Source organism: Salmo trutta, chromosome 7 (genome assembly GCF_901001165.1).
Source record: "Salmo trutta chromosome 7, fSalTru1.1, whole genome shotgun sequence".
NCBI classification, from domain to species: Eukaryota; Metazoa; Chordata; class Actinopteri; order Salmoniformes; family Salmonidae; genus Salmo; species Salmo trutta.
Genome location: NC_042963.1, coordinates 57,618,619 through 57,634,049, shown reverse-complemented (window position 1 = coordinate 57,634,049; position 15,431 = coordinate 57,618,619). Strand labels below are relative to the sequence as shown.

The 15,431-nt window shown below is 44.9% G+C and overlaps 1 protein-coding gene across 1 annotated transcript in view; it reads left to right on the top strand.

The window, feature by feature from the left end:
- Window positions 1–344: 344 nt before the first annotated feature.
- LOC115196655 (protein phosphatase 1 regulatory subunit 12A-like) overlaps window positions 345–15,431 on the top strand; it is a 32,446-nt gene continuing 17,359 nt past the window's right edge. Inside the window, exons 1-7 of the mRNA XM_029757499.1 lie at window positions 345–646; window positions 879–1,112; window positions 4,459–4,501; window positions 4,763–4,802; window positions 7,423–7,433; window positions 7,566–7,630; window positions 10,046–10,104. Coding sequence (XP_029613359.1) covers window positions 353–646; window positions 879–1,112; window positions 4,459–4,501; window positions 4,763–4,802; window positions 7,423–7,433; window positions 7,566–7,630; window positions 10,046–10,104 — 746 coding nt within the window. The 5' untranslated portion in view covers window positions 345–352. The remainder of the gene's footprint in view (window positions 647–878; window positions 1,113–4,458; window positions 4,502–4,762; window positions 4,803–7,422; window positions 7,434–7,565; window positions 7,631–10,045; window positions 10,105–15,431) is intronic.

The window sequence follows — 15,431 nt, the reverse complement described above, 5'->3', positions numbered from 1 at the left end:
GAATCATGTGGACTTGTCTATTGTAGAGAATCATGTGGACTTGTTCTATTGTAGACAATCATGTGGACTTGTTCCATTGTAGTGAATCATGTGGACTTGTTCTATTGTGAGAATCATGTGGACTTGTTCTATTGTAGAGAATCATGTGGACTTGTTCCATTGTAGTGAATCATGTGGACTTGTTCCATTGTAGTGAATCATGTGGACTTGTTCCATTGTAGTGAATCATGTGGACTTGTTCCATTGTAGATCATGAGGACTTGTTCCATTGTAGAGAATCATGAGGACTTGTTCCATTGTAAGAATCATGTGGATTTGTTCTATTGTAGAGAATCATTTCGTTAACGGGCCGATGGTGATTGTTGCAGAGAATCATGTCATTATTAACGGGCTGATGGTGATTGTTGCAGAGAATCATGTCATTATTAACGGGCTGATGGTGATTGTTGCAGAGAATCATGTCATTATTAACGGGCTGATGGTGATTGTTGCAGAGAATCATGTCATTATTAACGGGCTGATGGTGATTGTTGCAGAGAAAGCCAAAAACCGAGAGATCATCAACAACTTGAACAACAAACGCAACAGCTCCTCCCCCCATGCTACCTCCACGGCAACCAGCACTTCAGGAAACACTGTTAAAAAGGTATGCCACGGTTTCTGTTGGTGTTTGAACGTCAGAATGCTGCCTCGGGCAGCTGTGACTTGGTAGCTACCTGTTGATGGAGTCGGCTACTTCCTGGGGGGAAAAGTCAGATGAACAACCTGTACACTCTGCTATTGACTATTTTAAAGTGATTTGGTAAATTGCCTTTTATGACCTTTTTATTAATCTGATTTGATCAGTGAATCGTAAATCTCTCTCTCTCCTTCTGCAGCAGGACCCAGGGAAGCCCCCAGCCCCAGAGGCGGCACCTAGCTCAGCCCCTGGTGCGGCCCCTGGCTCCTGGAGGACCTCTCTTCGTAAGGCAGGCAGCTCCGTGACCCTGGGGCCTTCAGGTACCACCGACCCAAGCCAGGAGTCCACCCGCGGGGCGCCTCAGTCGGGTCTGGGTATGATCCGCTCTGCCTCCAGCCCACGCCTCAGCTCTGACACCACTACAGACACCAAGGTACTGGAACCAGACCACATTGATGGTAAAAACACACCTTTAAAAGGTACCGGAGCGTCACAGGAGCGTCACAGGCTTAGAATTATTTGTGACAACTGTTGATATCTTAGAAATACAATACAGAAGAATCACAGGGTGAATTTGAGTTGTATTCCCTTGATTCCTCTCCTCATTGTATTCCCTTGATTCCTCTCCTCATTTCCTTCTCAAAACAACCTCCAATCTATTTAGAGAAGTAGGCAAGGAGAGAGGACACGAGGAATCAAGGAATTACAACTGCATCTTAAACTGGACCAACTACATCAGCACTGTCCTCTTAGACTGGACCAACTACATCAGTATCGCTAATACACTACTGTCCTCTTAGACTGGACCAACTACATCAGCACTGTCCTCTTAGACTGGACCAACTACATCAGCACTGTCCTCTTAGACTGGACCAACTACATCACTACTGTCCTCTTAGACTGGACCAACTACATCACTAAATCAAAATCAAATCAAATCAAATTTATTTATATAGCCCTTCGTACATCAGCTGAAATCTCAAAGTGCTGTACAGAAACCCAGCCTAAAACCCCAAACAGCAAGCAATGCATGTGAAAGAAGCACGGTGGCTGGGAAAAACTCCCTAGGAAAAACTCCTGAGAAAGGCCAAAAACCTAGGAAGAAACCTAGAGAGGAACCAGGCTATGAGGGGTGGCCAGTCCTCTTCTGGCTGTGCCGGGTGGATATTATAACAGAACATGGTCAAGATGTTAAAATGTTCGTAAATGACCAGCATGGTCAAATAATAATAATCATAGTAATTGTCGAGGGTGCAACAAGCACGTCCGGTGAACAGGTCAGGGTTCCGTAGCCGCAGGCAGAACAGTTGAAACTGGAGCAGCAGCATGGCCAGGTGGACTGGGGACAGCAAGGAGTCATCATGCCAGGTTCCTAGGGCTCAGGTCCTCCGAGAGAAAGAAAGAGAAGAATTAGAGAGAGCATATTTACATTCACACAGGACACCGGATAAGACAAGAGAATACTCCAGATGTAACAGACTGACCCTAGCCCCCCGACACATAAACTACTGCAGCATAAATACTGGAGGCTGAGACAGGAGGGATCAGAAGACACTGTGGCCCCATCCGATGATACCCCCGGACAGGGCCAAACAGGCAGGATATAACCCCACCCACTTTGCCAAAGCACAGCCCCCACCCACTAGAGGGATATCTACAACCACCAACTTACCGTCCGAAGACAAGGCCGAGTATAGCCCACAAAGATGTCCGCCACGGCACAACCCAAGGGGGGGGCGCCAACCCAGACGGGAAGACCACGTCAGTGGCTCAACCTACTCAAGTGACGCACCCCTCCCATGGACGGCATGGAAGAACACCAGTAAGTCAGTGACTCAGCCCCTGTAAAAGGGTTAGAGGCAGAGAATCCCAGTGGGAAGAGGGGAACCGACAAGGCAGAGACAGCAAGGGCGGTTCGTTGCTCCAGCCTTTCCGTTCACCTTCACACTCCTGGGCCAGACTATACTTAATCATAGGACCTACTGAAGAGATAAGTCTTCAGTAAAGACTTAAAGGTTGAGACTGAGTCTGCGTCTCTCACATGGGTAGGCAGACCATTCCATAAAAATGGAGCTCTATAGGAGAAAGCCCTACCTCCAGCCGTTTGCTTAGAAATTCTAGGGACAATTAGGAGGCCTGCGTCTTGTGACCGTAGCGTACGTGTAGGTATGTACGGCAGGACCAAATCGGAAAGATAGGTAGGAGCAAGCCCATGTAATGCTTTGTAGGTTAGCAGTAAAACCTTGAAATCAGCCCTTGCCTTAACAGGAAGCCAGTGTAGGGAGCTAGCACTGGAGTAATATGATCATTTTTTGGGTTCTAGTCAGGATTCTAAGCAGCCGTATTTAGCCTAACTGAAGTTTGTTAGTGCATTATCCGGGTAGCCGGAAGTAGAGCATTGCAGTAGGTCGAGCCTAGAAGTAACAAAAGCATGGATTAATTTTTCTGCGTCATTTTTGGACAGAAAGTTTCTGATTTTTTGGCAATGTTACGTAGATGGAAAAAAAGCTGTCCTTGAAGCAGTCTTGATATGTTCTTCAAAAGAGAGATCAGGGTCCAGAGTAACGCCGAGGTCCTTCACAGTTTTATTTGAGACGACTGTACAACCATCCAGATTAATTGTCAGATTCACAGAAGATCTCTTTGTTTCTTGGACCTAGGACAAGCATCTCTGTTTGTCCGAGTTTAAAAGTAGAAAATTTGCAGCCATCCACTTCCTTATGTCTGAAACACAGGCCTTCTAGCGAGGGCAATTTTGGGGCTTCACCATGTTTCATTGAAATGTACAGCTGTGTGTCGTCCGCATAGCAGTGAAATTTAACATTATGTTTTCGAATGACATCCCCAAGAGGTAAAATATATAGTGAAAACAATAGTGGTCCTAGAACGGAACCTTGAGGAACACCGAAATTACAATTGATTTGTCAGAGGGACACCATTCACAGAGACAAACTGATATCTTTTCCGACAGATAAGATCTAAAACCAGCCAGAACTTGTCCATGGATGACCATTTGGGTTTCCAATCTCTCCAAAAGAAGGTGGTGATCGATGGTATCAAAAGCGGCACTAAGATCTAGGAGCATGAGGACAGATGCAGAGCCTCGGTCCTGACGTCATTAAAAGGTCATTTACCACCTCACTACGGTCCCTCTTAGACTGGGCCAACTACATCAGTACTGTCCTCTTAGACTGGACCAACTACATCAGCACTGTCCTCTTAGACTGGACCAACTACATCACTACTGTCCTCTTAGACTGGACCAACTACATCAGTATCGCTATACCACGGTCCTCTTAGACTGGACAACTACATCAGCACTGTCCTCTAGACTGGACCAACTACATCAGCACTGTCCCTCTTAGACTGGACCAACTACTCACTACTGTCCTCTTAGACTGGACCAACTACATCACTACTGTCCTCTTAGACTGGACCAACTACATCACGACTGTCCTCTTAGACTGGACCAAACTACATCAGCACTGTCCCCTCTTAACTCGACTACATCACTACTGTCCTCTTAGACTGACCAACTACATCACTACTGTCCTCTTAGACTGGACCAACTACATCACTACTGTCCTCTTAGACTGGACCAACTACATCACTACTGTCCTCTTAGACTGGACCAACTACATCAGTACTGTCCTCTTAGCTGGACCAACTACATCAGCACTGTCCTCTTAGACTGGACCAATCTAGTTGTGTAGGTGATATGGTTGAAACTATGTCAAAGCTAGGTATTGATAGATCATCAAACGCCCTTGTACTTTCAGGAACCGAGGACTGCCAGAGTGAACCCCAGTCCAACACGACGTCTCTCAGTATACAGACACCAACCCAGACAGCACTAGCAGGTTAGTTAACCCCAGCCAATGAGACGGTCTTCAGTATACAGACACCAGTAGCAGGTTAGTTTAAAACCCAGTCCAAACACGACGTGTCTTCAGTATACCCAGACACCAACCCAGACAGCACTAGCAGGTTAGTTACCCCAGTCCAATGAGACGTCTCTTCATTATACCAGACACCACCCAGACAGCACTAGCAGGTTAGTTAACCCCAGTCCCAACCGACGTGTCTTCAGTATACCAGACACCAACCCAGACAGCACTAGCAGGTTAGTTTAACCCCAGTCCAACCGACATGTCTTCAGTATACCAGGAACACCAACCCAGACAGCACTAGGCAGGTTAGTTAACCCAGTCCAATGAGACGTCTCTTCAGTATACCAGACCACAGTAGCAGGGTTAGTTAACCCAGTCCAATGAGACGTGTCTTCAGTATACCAGATACCAACCCAGACAGCACTAGCAGGTTAGTTAACCCCCAGTCCAATGAGACGTGTCTTCAGTATACCAGACACCAGTAGCCGGTTTTAGTTAACCCCAATCCAATGAGACGTGTCTTCGGTAGAGGTCGACCGATTAATCGGAATGGCCGATTAATTAGGGCCGATTTTCAAGTTTTCATAACAATCGGTAATCTGTCTTTTTGGCCACCGTTAGCCGATTTTAATAAATTTTTATTTTATTTGTATTATTTTTTTTTTTACACCTTTATTTAACTAGGCAAGTCAGATTAAGAACACATTCTTATTTTCAATGACGGCCTGGGAATGGGGGTTAACTGCCTTGTTCAGGGGGGATTCGTTTTGCAACCTTCCGGTTACTAGTCCAACGCTCTAACCACCTGCCTGTTACGCGAGGAGCCTGCCTGTTACGCGAGGGCAGCAAGAAGCCAAGGTAAGTTGCTAGCTAGCATTAAACTTATCTTATAAAAAACAATCAATCTTAACATAACATAATCACTAGTTAACTACACATGGTTGATGATATTACGAGTTTATCTAATGTGTCCTGTGTTGCATATAATCGATGCGGCGCCTGTTAATCTCATCGAATCACAGTCTACTTCGACAAACGGGTGATGATTAAACAAGCGCATTTGCGAAAAAAAGCACTGTCGTTGCACCAATGTACCTAACCATCAACATCAATGCCTTTCTTTAAAATCAATACGCAAGTATATATTTTTTAAACCTGCATATTTAGTTAATATTGCCTGCTAACATGATTGTGTCACTTCTCCTTGCGTTCCGTGCAAGCAGTCAGGGTATAGAACAGCAGTTTGGGCCGCCTGGCTCGTTGCGAACTGTGTGGAAGTCCATTTATTCCTAACAAAGGCCGTAGTTAATTTGCCAGAATTGTACATAATTATGACATAACATTGAAGGTTTGCAATGTAACAGGAATATTTAGACTTAGGATGCCACCCGTTAGATATAATACGGAATGGTTCCGTATTTCACTGAAATAATAAACGTTTCTTTTTCTAAATTATAGTTTCCGGATTCGACCATATTAATGACCAAAGGCTCGTATTTCTGTGTGTTATTATGTTATAATTAAGTCTATGATTTGATATTTGATAGAGCAGTCTGACTGAGCGATGGTAGGCAGCAGCAGGCTCGTAAGCATTCATTCAAACAGCACCTTCGTGCGTTTTGCCAACAGCTCTTCGCAATTCTTCAAGCATTGCGCTGTTTATGACTTCAAGCCTATCAACCCCCGAGATTAGGCTGGTGTAACCGATGTGAAATGGCTAACTAGTTAGCGGGGTGCGCTCTAATAGCGTTTCAAACGTCACTCGCTCTGAGACTTGGAGTAGTTGTTCCCCTTGCTCTACATGGGTAACGCTGCTTCGAGGGTGGCTGTTGTCGATGTGTACCTGGTTCGAGCCCAGGTAGGGGCGAGCAGAGGGACGGAAAGCTATACTGTTACACTGGCAATACTAAAGTGCCTATAAGAACATCCAATAGTCAAAGGTATATTAAATACAAATCGTATAGAGAGAAATAGTCCTATAGTTTCCTATAATAACTACAACCTAAAACTTCTTACCTGGGAATATGAAGACTCATGTTAAAAGGAACCACCAGCTTTCATATGTTCTCATGTTCTGAGCAAGGAACTTAAACGTTAGCTTTTTTACATGGCACATATTGCACTTTTACTTTCTTCTCCAACATTGTGTTTTTGCATTATTTAAACCAAATTGAACATGTTTCATTATTTTTGAGGCTAAATTGATTTTATTGATGTATTATATTAAGTGAAAATAAGTGTTCATTCAGTATTGTTGTAATTGTCATTATTACAAATAAATAAATAAAAGTTTTAAAAAATCGGCCGATTAATCGGCAGCGGGTTTTTTGGCCCTCCAATAATCGGTATCAGTATCGGCGTTGAAAAATCCTAATCGGTCGACCTCTAGTCTTCAGTATACCAGACAGCACTAGCAGCTTGCCTCACATGATGCTGTCACGTACCACAGTATGGAATGGCTGTGAAAGGCTGCTCATCAGCTTCTGTGTGTGTGTGTGTGTGTGTGTGTGTGTGTGTGTGTGTGTGTGTGTGTGTGTGTGTGTGTGTGTTGGTGTGTGTGTGTGTGGTGTGTGTGTGAGTGAATAGCTAAACAGGTTTTGAGCGTCACTGCATCACCCCACCTCTCTTTCTCCTCCCTCCCCCCTCTCAATCTTCACTATCTCTCTCTCTCTCTCTCTCTCTTGTCTCTCTCTCCATCTTTCACTATCTCTCTGTCTCTTCTCTCTGCTCCTGTCTCTCTCTCTCTCTCTCTCTCTCCATCTTTCACTATCTCTCTCTCTCTCTCTCGCCTCTTTCTCTCTCTCCAGCTCTTTCTCTCTCTCTTGCTATTTCTCTCTCCCCCCTCTCTCTCAGCTGGCTGAGTCGTAGTGCCCTCTTACACCCCTCCTCCTCTCTTCCCTCTCTCTCAGCTGGCTGAGTCGTAGCTCCTCTTACACCCGCCGCCTCAATAGCACAGGATGTGATCTCAGTAGCTCCACTCCTTCCTTGCCTCTCAGGTATGTCCTACCGCCTTGGCTCCATCCATTGCTGTGTCTGCCCTCTCTTCGGACTTCATGTTGAAGTGTGAATTCCCTTTCGGTGGTGTTTGTACGTAGAGCCCTGATGTCTCCTGAATTATTGTTTGATGTTCATTCAGTCTTTCTTTAACCAGGTTCAGACACGAAACGCCACTTGGTTGGTTCATTTTATTATAAAAGATTGAAATACGTTCAATGCGTTAGTCTGTAGACTCTGCTCTCTCACTACCAGAGGCATCATGTTAAGATAATAGTAATTCCAGGCAGAGACCAAGGTGTCCTGGACCAACCTCCTGCAGGAAGGAAAACCAGAACCGAACAGGACGGTGGCAAAGCAGAAAACAGACATGTATGTTACAGCAATAGTATGTCACCAAGAACACATAGTCAGGAGCACCAGGACATAGCCAGGAGCACCAGGGACATAGCCAGGAGCACCAGGGACATAGCCAGGAGCACCAGGGACATAGCCAGGAGCACCAGGGCATAGCCAGGAGCACCAGGGCATAGCCAGGAGCACCAGGACATAGCCAGGAGCACCAGGGACATTAGCCAGGAGCACCAGGGACATTAGCCAGGAGCACCAGGGACATTAGCCAGGAGCACCAGGGACATTAGCCAGGAGCACCAGGACATAGCCAGGAGCACCAGGGACATAGCCAGGAGCACCAGGGACATAGCCAGGAGCACCAGGGACATAGCCAGGAGCACCAGGGACATAGCCAGGAGCACCAGGGACATTAGCCAGGAGCACCAGGACATAGCTAGGAGCACCAGGACATAGCTAGGAGCACCAGAACATAGCCAGGAGCACCAGGAGCATAGCCAGGATACATGCTGTAGGGAATGTGCTGTACATTTTACATTTACATTTTAGTCATTTAGCAGACGCTCTTATCCAGAGCGACTTACAGTAGTGAATGCATACAATACATTTCATGCATTTATTTATTTATTTATTTTTTTGTACTGTAGGGAATATGCTGCTGAGCAGGGGTTATACTGTAACTCAAGGGTTCCCAACATTTTTGACCCACGACCCCATTTGTAATTTCTGGTGACCTCCACCCGTGTGAACAAAAATGATGTAATTTAACAACCAATGTTGACTTTTTTTTATTTGGGGCTATGGCTGTCATTGAAAAACATGAACAGTATTTCTGATTGTCTTCTCCAGACGAATGGACGTTAACTGTGAGTGTCCCTCACGTCCATTTGGAGAGCAAATGCTGGGTCGTTTGACTCAGAGTTTCCTCTTGATTGCTAGAAATTGTATAAGTTCTTTGTTTAATAAGAGTGTTATCTGACAAAGGTATTGATGTTAGTTTCTGTGCCTCCCCACACATTGTTTTCACCATATTAAATGCGGTCGGTAATATCAAACTCTCTGCAATAGTGTGTAGTTTCATAGTGTAGCTAATCATTCACCATGGGAATAATTCAATAGTGTAGTTTCATAGTGTAGCTAGTCATTCACCATGGGAATGATTCATAGTGTAGTTTCATAGTGTAGCTAGTCATTCACCATGGGAATGATTCAATAGTGTAGTTTCATAGTGTAGCTAGTCGTTCACCATGGGAATGATTCAATAGTGTAGTTTCATAGTGTAGCTAGTCATTCACCATGGGAATGATTCAATAGTGTAGTTTCATAGTGTAGGCTAGTCGTTCACCATGGGAATGATTCAATAGTGTAGTTTTCATAGTGTAGCTAGGTCGTTCACCATGGGAATGATTCAATAGTGTAGTTTCATAGTGTAGCTAGTCGTTCACCATGGGAATGATTCAATAGTGTAGTTTCATAGTGTAGCTAGTCGTTCACCATGGGAATGATTCAATAGTGTAGTTTCATAGTGTAGCTAGTCGTTCACCATGGGAATGATTCAATAGTGTGTAGTTTCATAGTGTAGCTAGTCGTTCACCATGGGAATGATTCAATAGTGTGTAGTTTCATAGTGTAGCTAGTCGTTCACCATGGGATGATTCAATAGTGTGTAGTTTCATAGTGTAGCTAGTCGTTCACCATGGGAATGATTCAATAGTGTGTAGTTTCATAGTGTAGCTAGTCGTTCACCATGGGAATGATTCAATAGTGTAGTTTCATAGTGTAGCTAGTCGTTCACCATGGGAATGATTGAAGTACAACAATCAAGTGCTGCCGTTAAATTTAATCTTTTAGATTGAATCATTTTCATTTAGATGTTTTAGTAAACCGCATTAACGTTATTTGAGATACAAAGAAGATGTGTTTTTAGTGTTTATATATATTTTAGGGGGGGGGGGGGGGGGGGGGTTGCAAATTCTCCCTCGACCCCATTTTCATAGCAGTTGCGAGCCCTGGTTTGGGAACCACTGCTTTAGGGAAGATGCTGTATTTATTATTGTCAATAAGTCTGGTTGTATTCCCAGCTCATCCTATGGACACAGACTGGATGACCCCACAGTGACCTCTACAACAGGAACTGGAAGTAGCTTTCTCTGCTGGACTCAGTCGTCTCAACATCCTAGTGGCCCAGAGGTAGGTGATTGGCTCTTTCTCGCGTCTTTCCCTGATCTGAGAAGAACTGACCAGGCGAACGCTAAGCCTGATGACCAGCTTCCATCATGTACAGCGGCCTTCAGAAAGTATTCACACCCCTTTTACTTTTTTACACACCCTGACATAAACATACTAATATAAATGACAGAGTAAAAAGAAGGAAGACTGTACAGAATAAAAATATTTCAAAACATGCATCCTGTTTGCAATAAGGCACTAAAGTAATATTGCAAAAAATAAGAAATAAGACAAATACATGCATTTTTTTTTGTCCTCAATACAAAGTGTTATGTTTGGGGAAAATCCATCACAACACATTACTGAGTACCACTCTAAACATTTCCAAGCATAGTGTTGACTGCATCATGTTATGGGTATGCTTGTCATCAGCAAGGACTAAGGAGTTTTTTAGGATAAAAATAAACGGAATAGAGCTAAGCTCAGGCAAAATCCTAGAGGAAAACCTGATTCAGTCTGCTTTCCAACAGACACTGGGAGATGAATTCACCTTTCATTTTTTTTTTTTTTACATTTTTTATTTCACCTTTATTTAACCAGGTAGGCCAGTTGAGAACAAGTTCTCATTTACAACTGCGACCTGGCGAAGATAAAGCAAAGCAGTGCGGCACAAACAGCAACAGAGTTACACATGGAATAAACAAACGTACAGTCATAATACAATAGAAAAAATCTATATACAGTGTGTGCAAATGGCGTGAGGAGGTAAGGCAATAAATAGGCCATAGTAGCGAAGTAATTACAATTTAGCAGATTAACACTGGAGTGATAAATGTGCAGATGAGGATGTGCAAGTAGAAATACTGGTGTGCAAAAAAGTAAATAAAAACATATGGGGATGAGGTAGGTAGTTGGATGGGCTATTTACAGATGGGCTGTGTACAGCTGCAGCGATCGGTAAGCTGCTCTGACAGCCGATGCTTAAAGTTAGTGAGGGAGATATAAGTCTCCAACTTCAGTGATTTTTGCAATTCGTTCCAGGTCATTGGCAGCAGAGAACTGGAAGGAAAGGCGGCCAAAGAGGTGTTGGCTTTGGGGATGACCAGTGAAATATACCTGCTGGAGCGCGTGCTACGGGTCGGTGTTGCTATGGAGACCAGTGAGCTGAGATAAGGCGGGGCTTTACCTAGCAGAGACTTATAGATGACCTGGAGCCAGTGGGTTTGGTGATGAATATGTTGGTGACAAAACGGATGGCACTGTGATAGACTGCATCCAGTTTGTTGACATCGCCAAAGTTGAGGATCGGTAGGATGGTCAGTTTTACGAGGGTAAGTTTGGCGGCGTGAGTGAAGGAGGCTTTGATGCGAAATAGGAAGCCAATTCTAGATTTAATTTTGGATTGGAGATGCTTAATGTGAGTCTGGAAGGAGAGTTTACAGTCTAGCCAGACACCTACAGTTGAAGTTGGAAGTTTACATACACCTTAGCCAAACACATTTAAACTCAGTTTTTCACAATTCCTAACATTTAATCCTAGTAACATTCCCTGTTTTAGGTCAGTTAGGATCACCACTTTATTTTAAGAATGTGAAATTCCCAGTGGGGTCAGAAGTTTACATACACTCAATTAGTATTTGGTAGCATTGCCTTTAAATTGTTTAACTTGGGTCAAATAAAGTAGCCTTCCACAAGCTTCCCACAATAAGTTGGGTGAATTTTGGCCCGTTCCTCCTGACAGAGCTGGTGTAACTGAGTCAGGTTTGTAGGCCTCCTTGCTCGCACACGCTTTTTCAGTTCTACTCACAAATGTTCTATAGGATTGAGGTCAGGGCTTTGTGATGGCCACACCAATACCTTGACTTTGTTGTCCTTAAGCCATTTTGCCACAACTTTGGAAGTATGCTTGGGGTCATTGTCCATTTGGAAGACCCATTTGCGACCAAGCTTTAACTTCCTGACTGATGTCGTGAGATGTTGCTTCAATATATCCACATAATTTTCCTTCCTCATGATGCCATCTATTTTGTGAAGTGCACCAGTCCATCCTGCAGCAAAGCACCCCCACAACATGATGCTGGCCACCCCCGTGCTTCACGGTTGGGATGGTGTTCTTCGGCTTGCAAGCCTCCCCCTTTTTCCTCCAAACATAACAATGGTCATTATGGCCAAACAGTTCTATTTTGGTTTCATCAGACCAGAGGACATTTCTCCAAAAAGTATGATCTTTGTCCCCATGTGCAGTTGCAAACCGTAGTCTGGCTTTTTTATGGCGGTTTTGGAGCAGTGGCTTCTTCCTTGCTGAGCGGCCTTTCAGGTTATGTCGATACAGAAGTTACTGTGATATAGATACTTTTGTACCTGTTTCCTTCAGCATCTTCATAAGGTCCTTTGCTGTTGTTCTGGGATTGATTTGCACTTTTCACACCAAAGTACATTCATCTCTAGGAGACAGAACGCGTCTCCTTCCTGAGCAGTATGACAGCTGCGTGGTACCATGGTGTTTATACTTGCGTACTATTGTTTGTACAGATGAACGTGGTACCTTCAGGCGTTTGGAAATTGCTCCCAAGGATGAACCAGACTTGTGGAGGTCTACAATTGTTTTTCTGAGGTCTTGGCTGATTTCTTTTGATTTCCCCATGATGTCAAGCAAAGAGGCACTGAGTTTGAAGGTAGGCCTTGAAATACATCAACAGGTACACCTCCAATTGACTCAATTGATGTCAATTAGCCTATCAGAAGCTTCTAAAGCCATGACATCTTTTTCTGGAATTTGCAAGCTGTTTAAAGGCACAGTCAACTTAGTGTATGTAAACTTCTGACCTACTGGAATTGCGATACAGTGAATTATAAGTAAAATAATCTGTCTGTAAACAATTGGAAAATGACTTCTGTCATGCACAAAGTAGATGTCCTAACCGACTTGCCAAAACTTTAGTTTGTCAACAAGAAATTTGTGGAGTGGTTGAAAAACGAGTTTTAATGACTCCAACCTAAGTGTATGTAAACTTCCGACTTCAACTGTAGGTATTTGTAGTTTGTCCACATATTCTAAGTCAGAACCGTCCAGAGTAGTGATGCTAGTCGTGCGGGCAGTGATCGGTTGAAGAGCATGCATTTAGTTTTACTACGTTTAAGAGCAGTTGGAGGCCACGGAAGGAGTGTTGTATGGCATTGAAGCTCGTTTGGAGGTTTGTTAACACATTTTTGTCTGTGGAACTTGTTCAGTTTATCTCAGTTGTTGAAATATTTAGAGGAGGACAGGGGAGGAGAGGAGAGGGGAGGAGAGGACAGGGAAGGAGAGGACAGGACAGGGGAGGACAGGACAGGGGAGGAGAGGGTTAACAGGGGAGGGGAGGAGAGGGAGGACAGGGGAGGAGGGGGAGGGAGAGAGGAGAGGAGAGGGTTAACAGGGGAGGACAGGAGAGGGTTAACAGGGGAGGAGAGGGGAGGACAGGGGAGGAAGGGGAGGAGAGGGTTAACAGGGGAGGACAGGAGAGGGGAGAGGGGGGACAGGGGAGGAGAGGGGAGAGAGGACAAGGGAGGAGAGGACAGGGAAGAGAGGACAGGGGAGGAGAGGAGAGGGGAGGAGAGGCCAGGTGAGGGACAGGGGAGGAGAGGGGAGGAGAGGAGAGGATGAGGACAGGGGAGGACAGGAGGAGAGTCAGGACAGAGGGAGGGGAGGAGAGGAGAGGAGAGGACAGGACAGGGAGGGGAGGAGAGGGGAGGACAGGGGGAGGAGATGGCGGAGGAGAGGAGAGGACACCAGGGGGAGGGACAGGACAGGGAGAGGGGGAGGAACAGGGGAGGAGAGGGGAGGATGAGGAGAGGAGAGGGACAGGGGAGGGACAGGACAGGGGAGGGGAGGAGCAGGGGAGGCACAGGGAGGAGAGGGGAGGGAGAAGGACAGGGGAGGAGAGGACAGGGTGGAGAGGGGAGGCGGAGGAGAGGGGAGACCTGGGAGGAGATGACAGGGGAGGAGAGGACAGGAGAGGAGAGGACGAGGGGAAGGAGAGGACAGGTGGAGGATGAGGACAGCGGGAGGGGGGGAGGGAGAGGTGAGGGAGGGGAAGAGGTAGGCGGAGGACAGGGGTAATAGAGAGTGGAGGACCGGGAAGGACGCAGAGGGGGTGGAGACGGGGAGAGGCCAGATTTTTGTAGTGTCTGTTAAAAAGGTACCAAACCATTTTATCTGCCATGCAGCCCTAAGCCCTTTATCTCCCTCAGACTGGCTCAGGAGCAGGCAGAGAAGAAGAAGGAGCAGTGTTCTGTCACCTCCAACTCTGTCACCACGACGACCGGCGGCTTGGCAGTGACTTGGAGACAAAGCAGAGGCGCAAGTGAGTCTGTTTGCCATGACTACAGCGATGTTCCAGCGTTTACAGAGACGGTCTGTTTAACGGATGTTTGAACGTTGGCTTTTAACCACTGGTGTGCTGGGAGTGTTTGGGCTGCAGTTGCAGTTGAGTGTTGGTGAATGGGTTATAGTTGAGGTGATCTGCCAGTGCCAATGTCTGGTGTAAGTAGTGTAGACGGCCAACTCTGGACCATGCATGGCCACCTGTGATGGGGGTTCAAATCGCTGATCTGCAAGTTCTCAATTCTGTCCATTTCTGTTCCCACTTACCTTTCTGACTGTCTAATTAAACCCACTTACCTTTCTGACTAAATTAAAACCCACTTTACCTTTCTGACTAAATAAAACCAACTTACATTCTGACTAAATAAACCCACTTACCTTTCTGACTAATAAAAACCCACTTACCTTTCTGACAGGCTAAATTAACCCACTACCTTTCTGACTGTCTAAATAAAACCCACTACCTTTCTGTCTAATTAAACCCACTTACCTTTTCTGACTGTCTAAATTAAACCCACTTACCTTCATGACAGTCTAAATTAAACCCACTTACTCTTTCTGACCAGTCCTAAATTAAACCCACTTACCTTTCTGACAGTCTAAATTAAACCCACTTACCTTTCTGACTGTCTAAATTAAACCCACTTACCTTTCTGTCTAAATTAAACCCACTTACCTTTCTGACTGTCTAAATTAAACCCACTTACCTTTCTGACTGTCTAAATTAAACCCACTTACCTTTCTGACTGTCTAAATTAAACCCACTTACCTTTCTGACTGTCTAAATTAAACCCCTTACCTTTCTGACTGTCTAAATTAAACCCACTTACCCTTTCTGACTAAATAAAACCCACTTACCTTTCTGACTAATTAAACCCACTTACCTTTCTGACTAAATTAAACCCACTTACCTTTCTGACCTAAATTAAACCCACTTACCTTTCTGACTAATTAAACCCACTTACCTTTCTGACTAAATAAAACC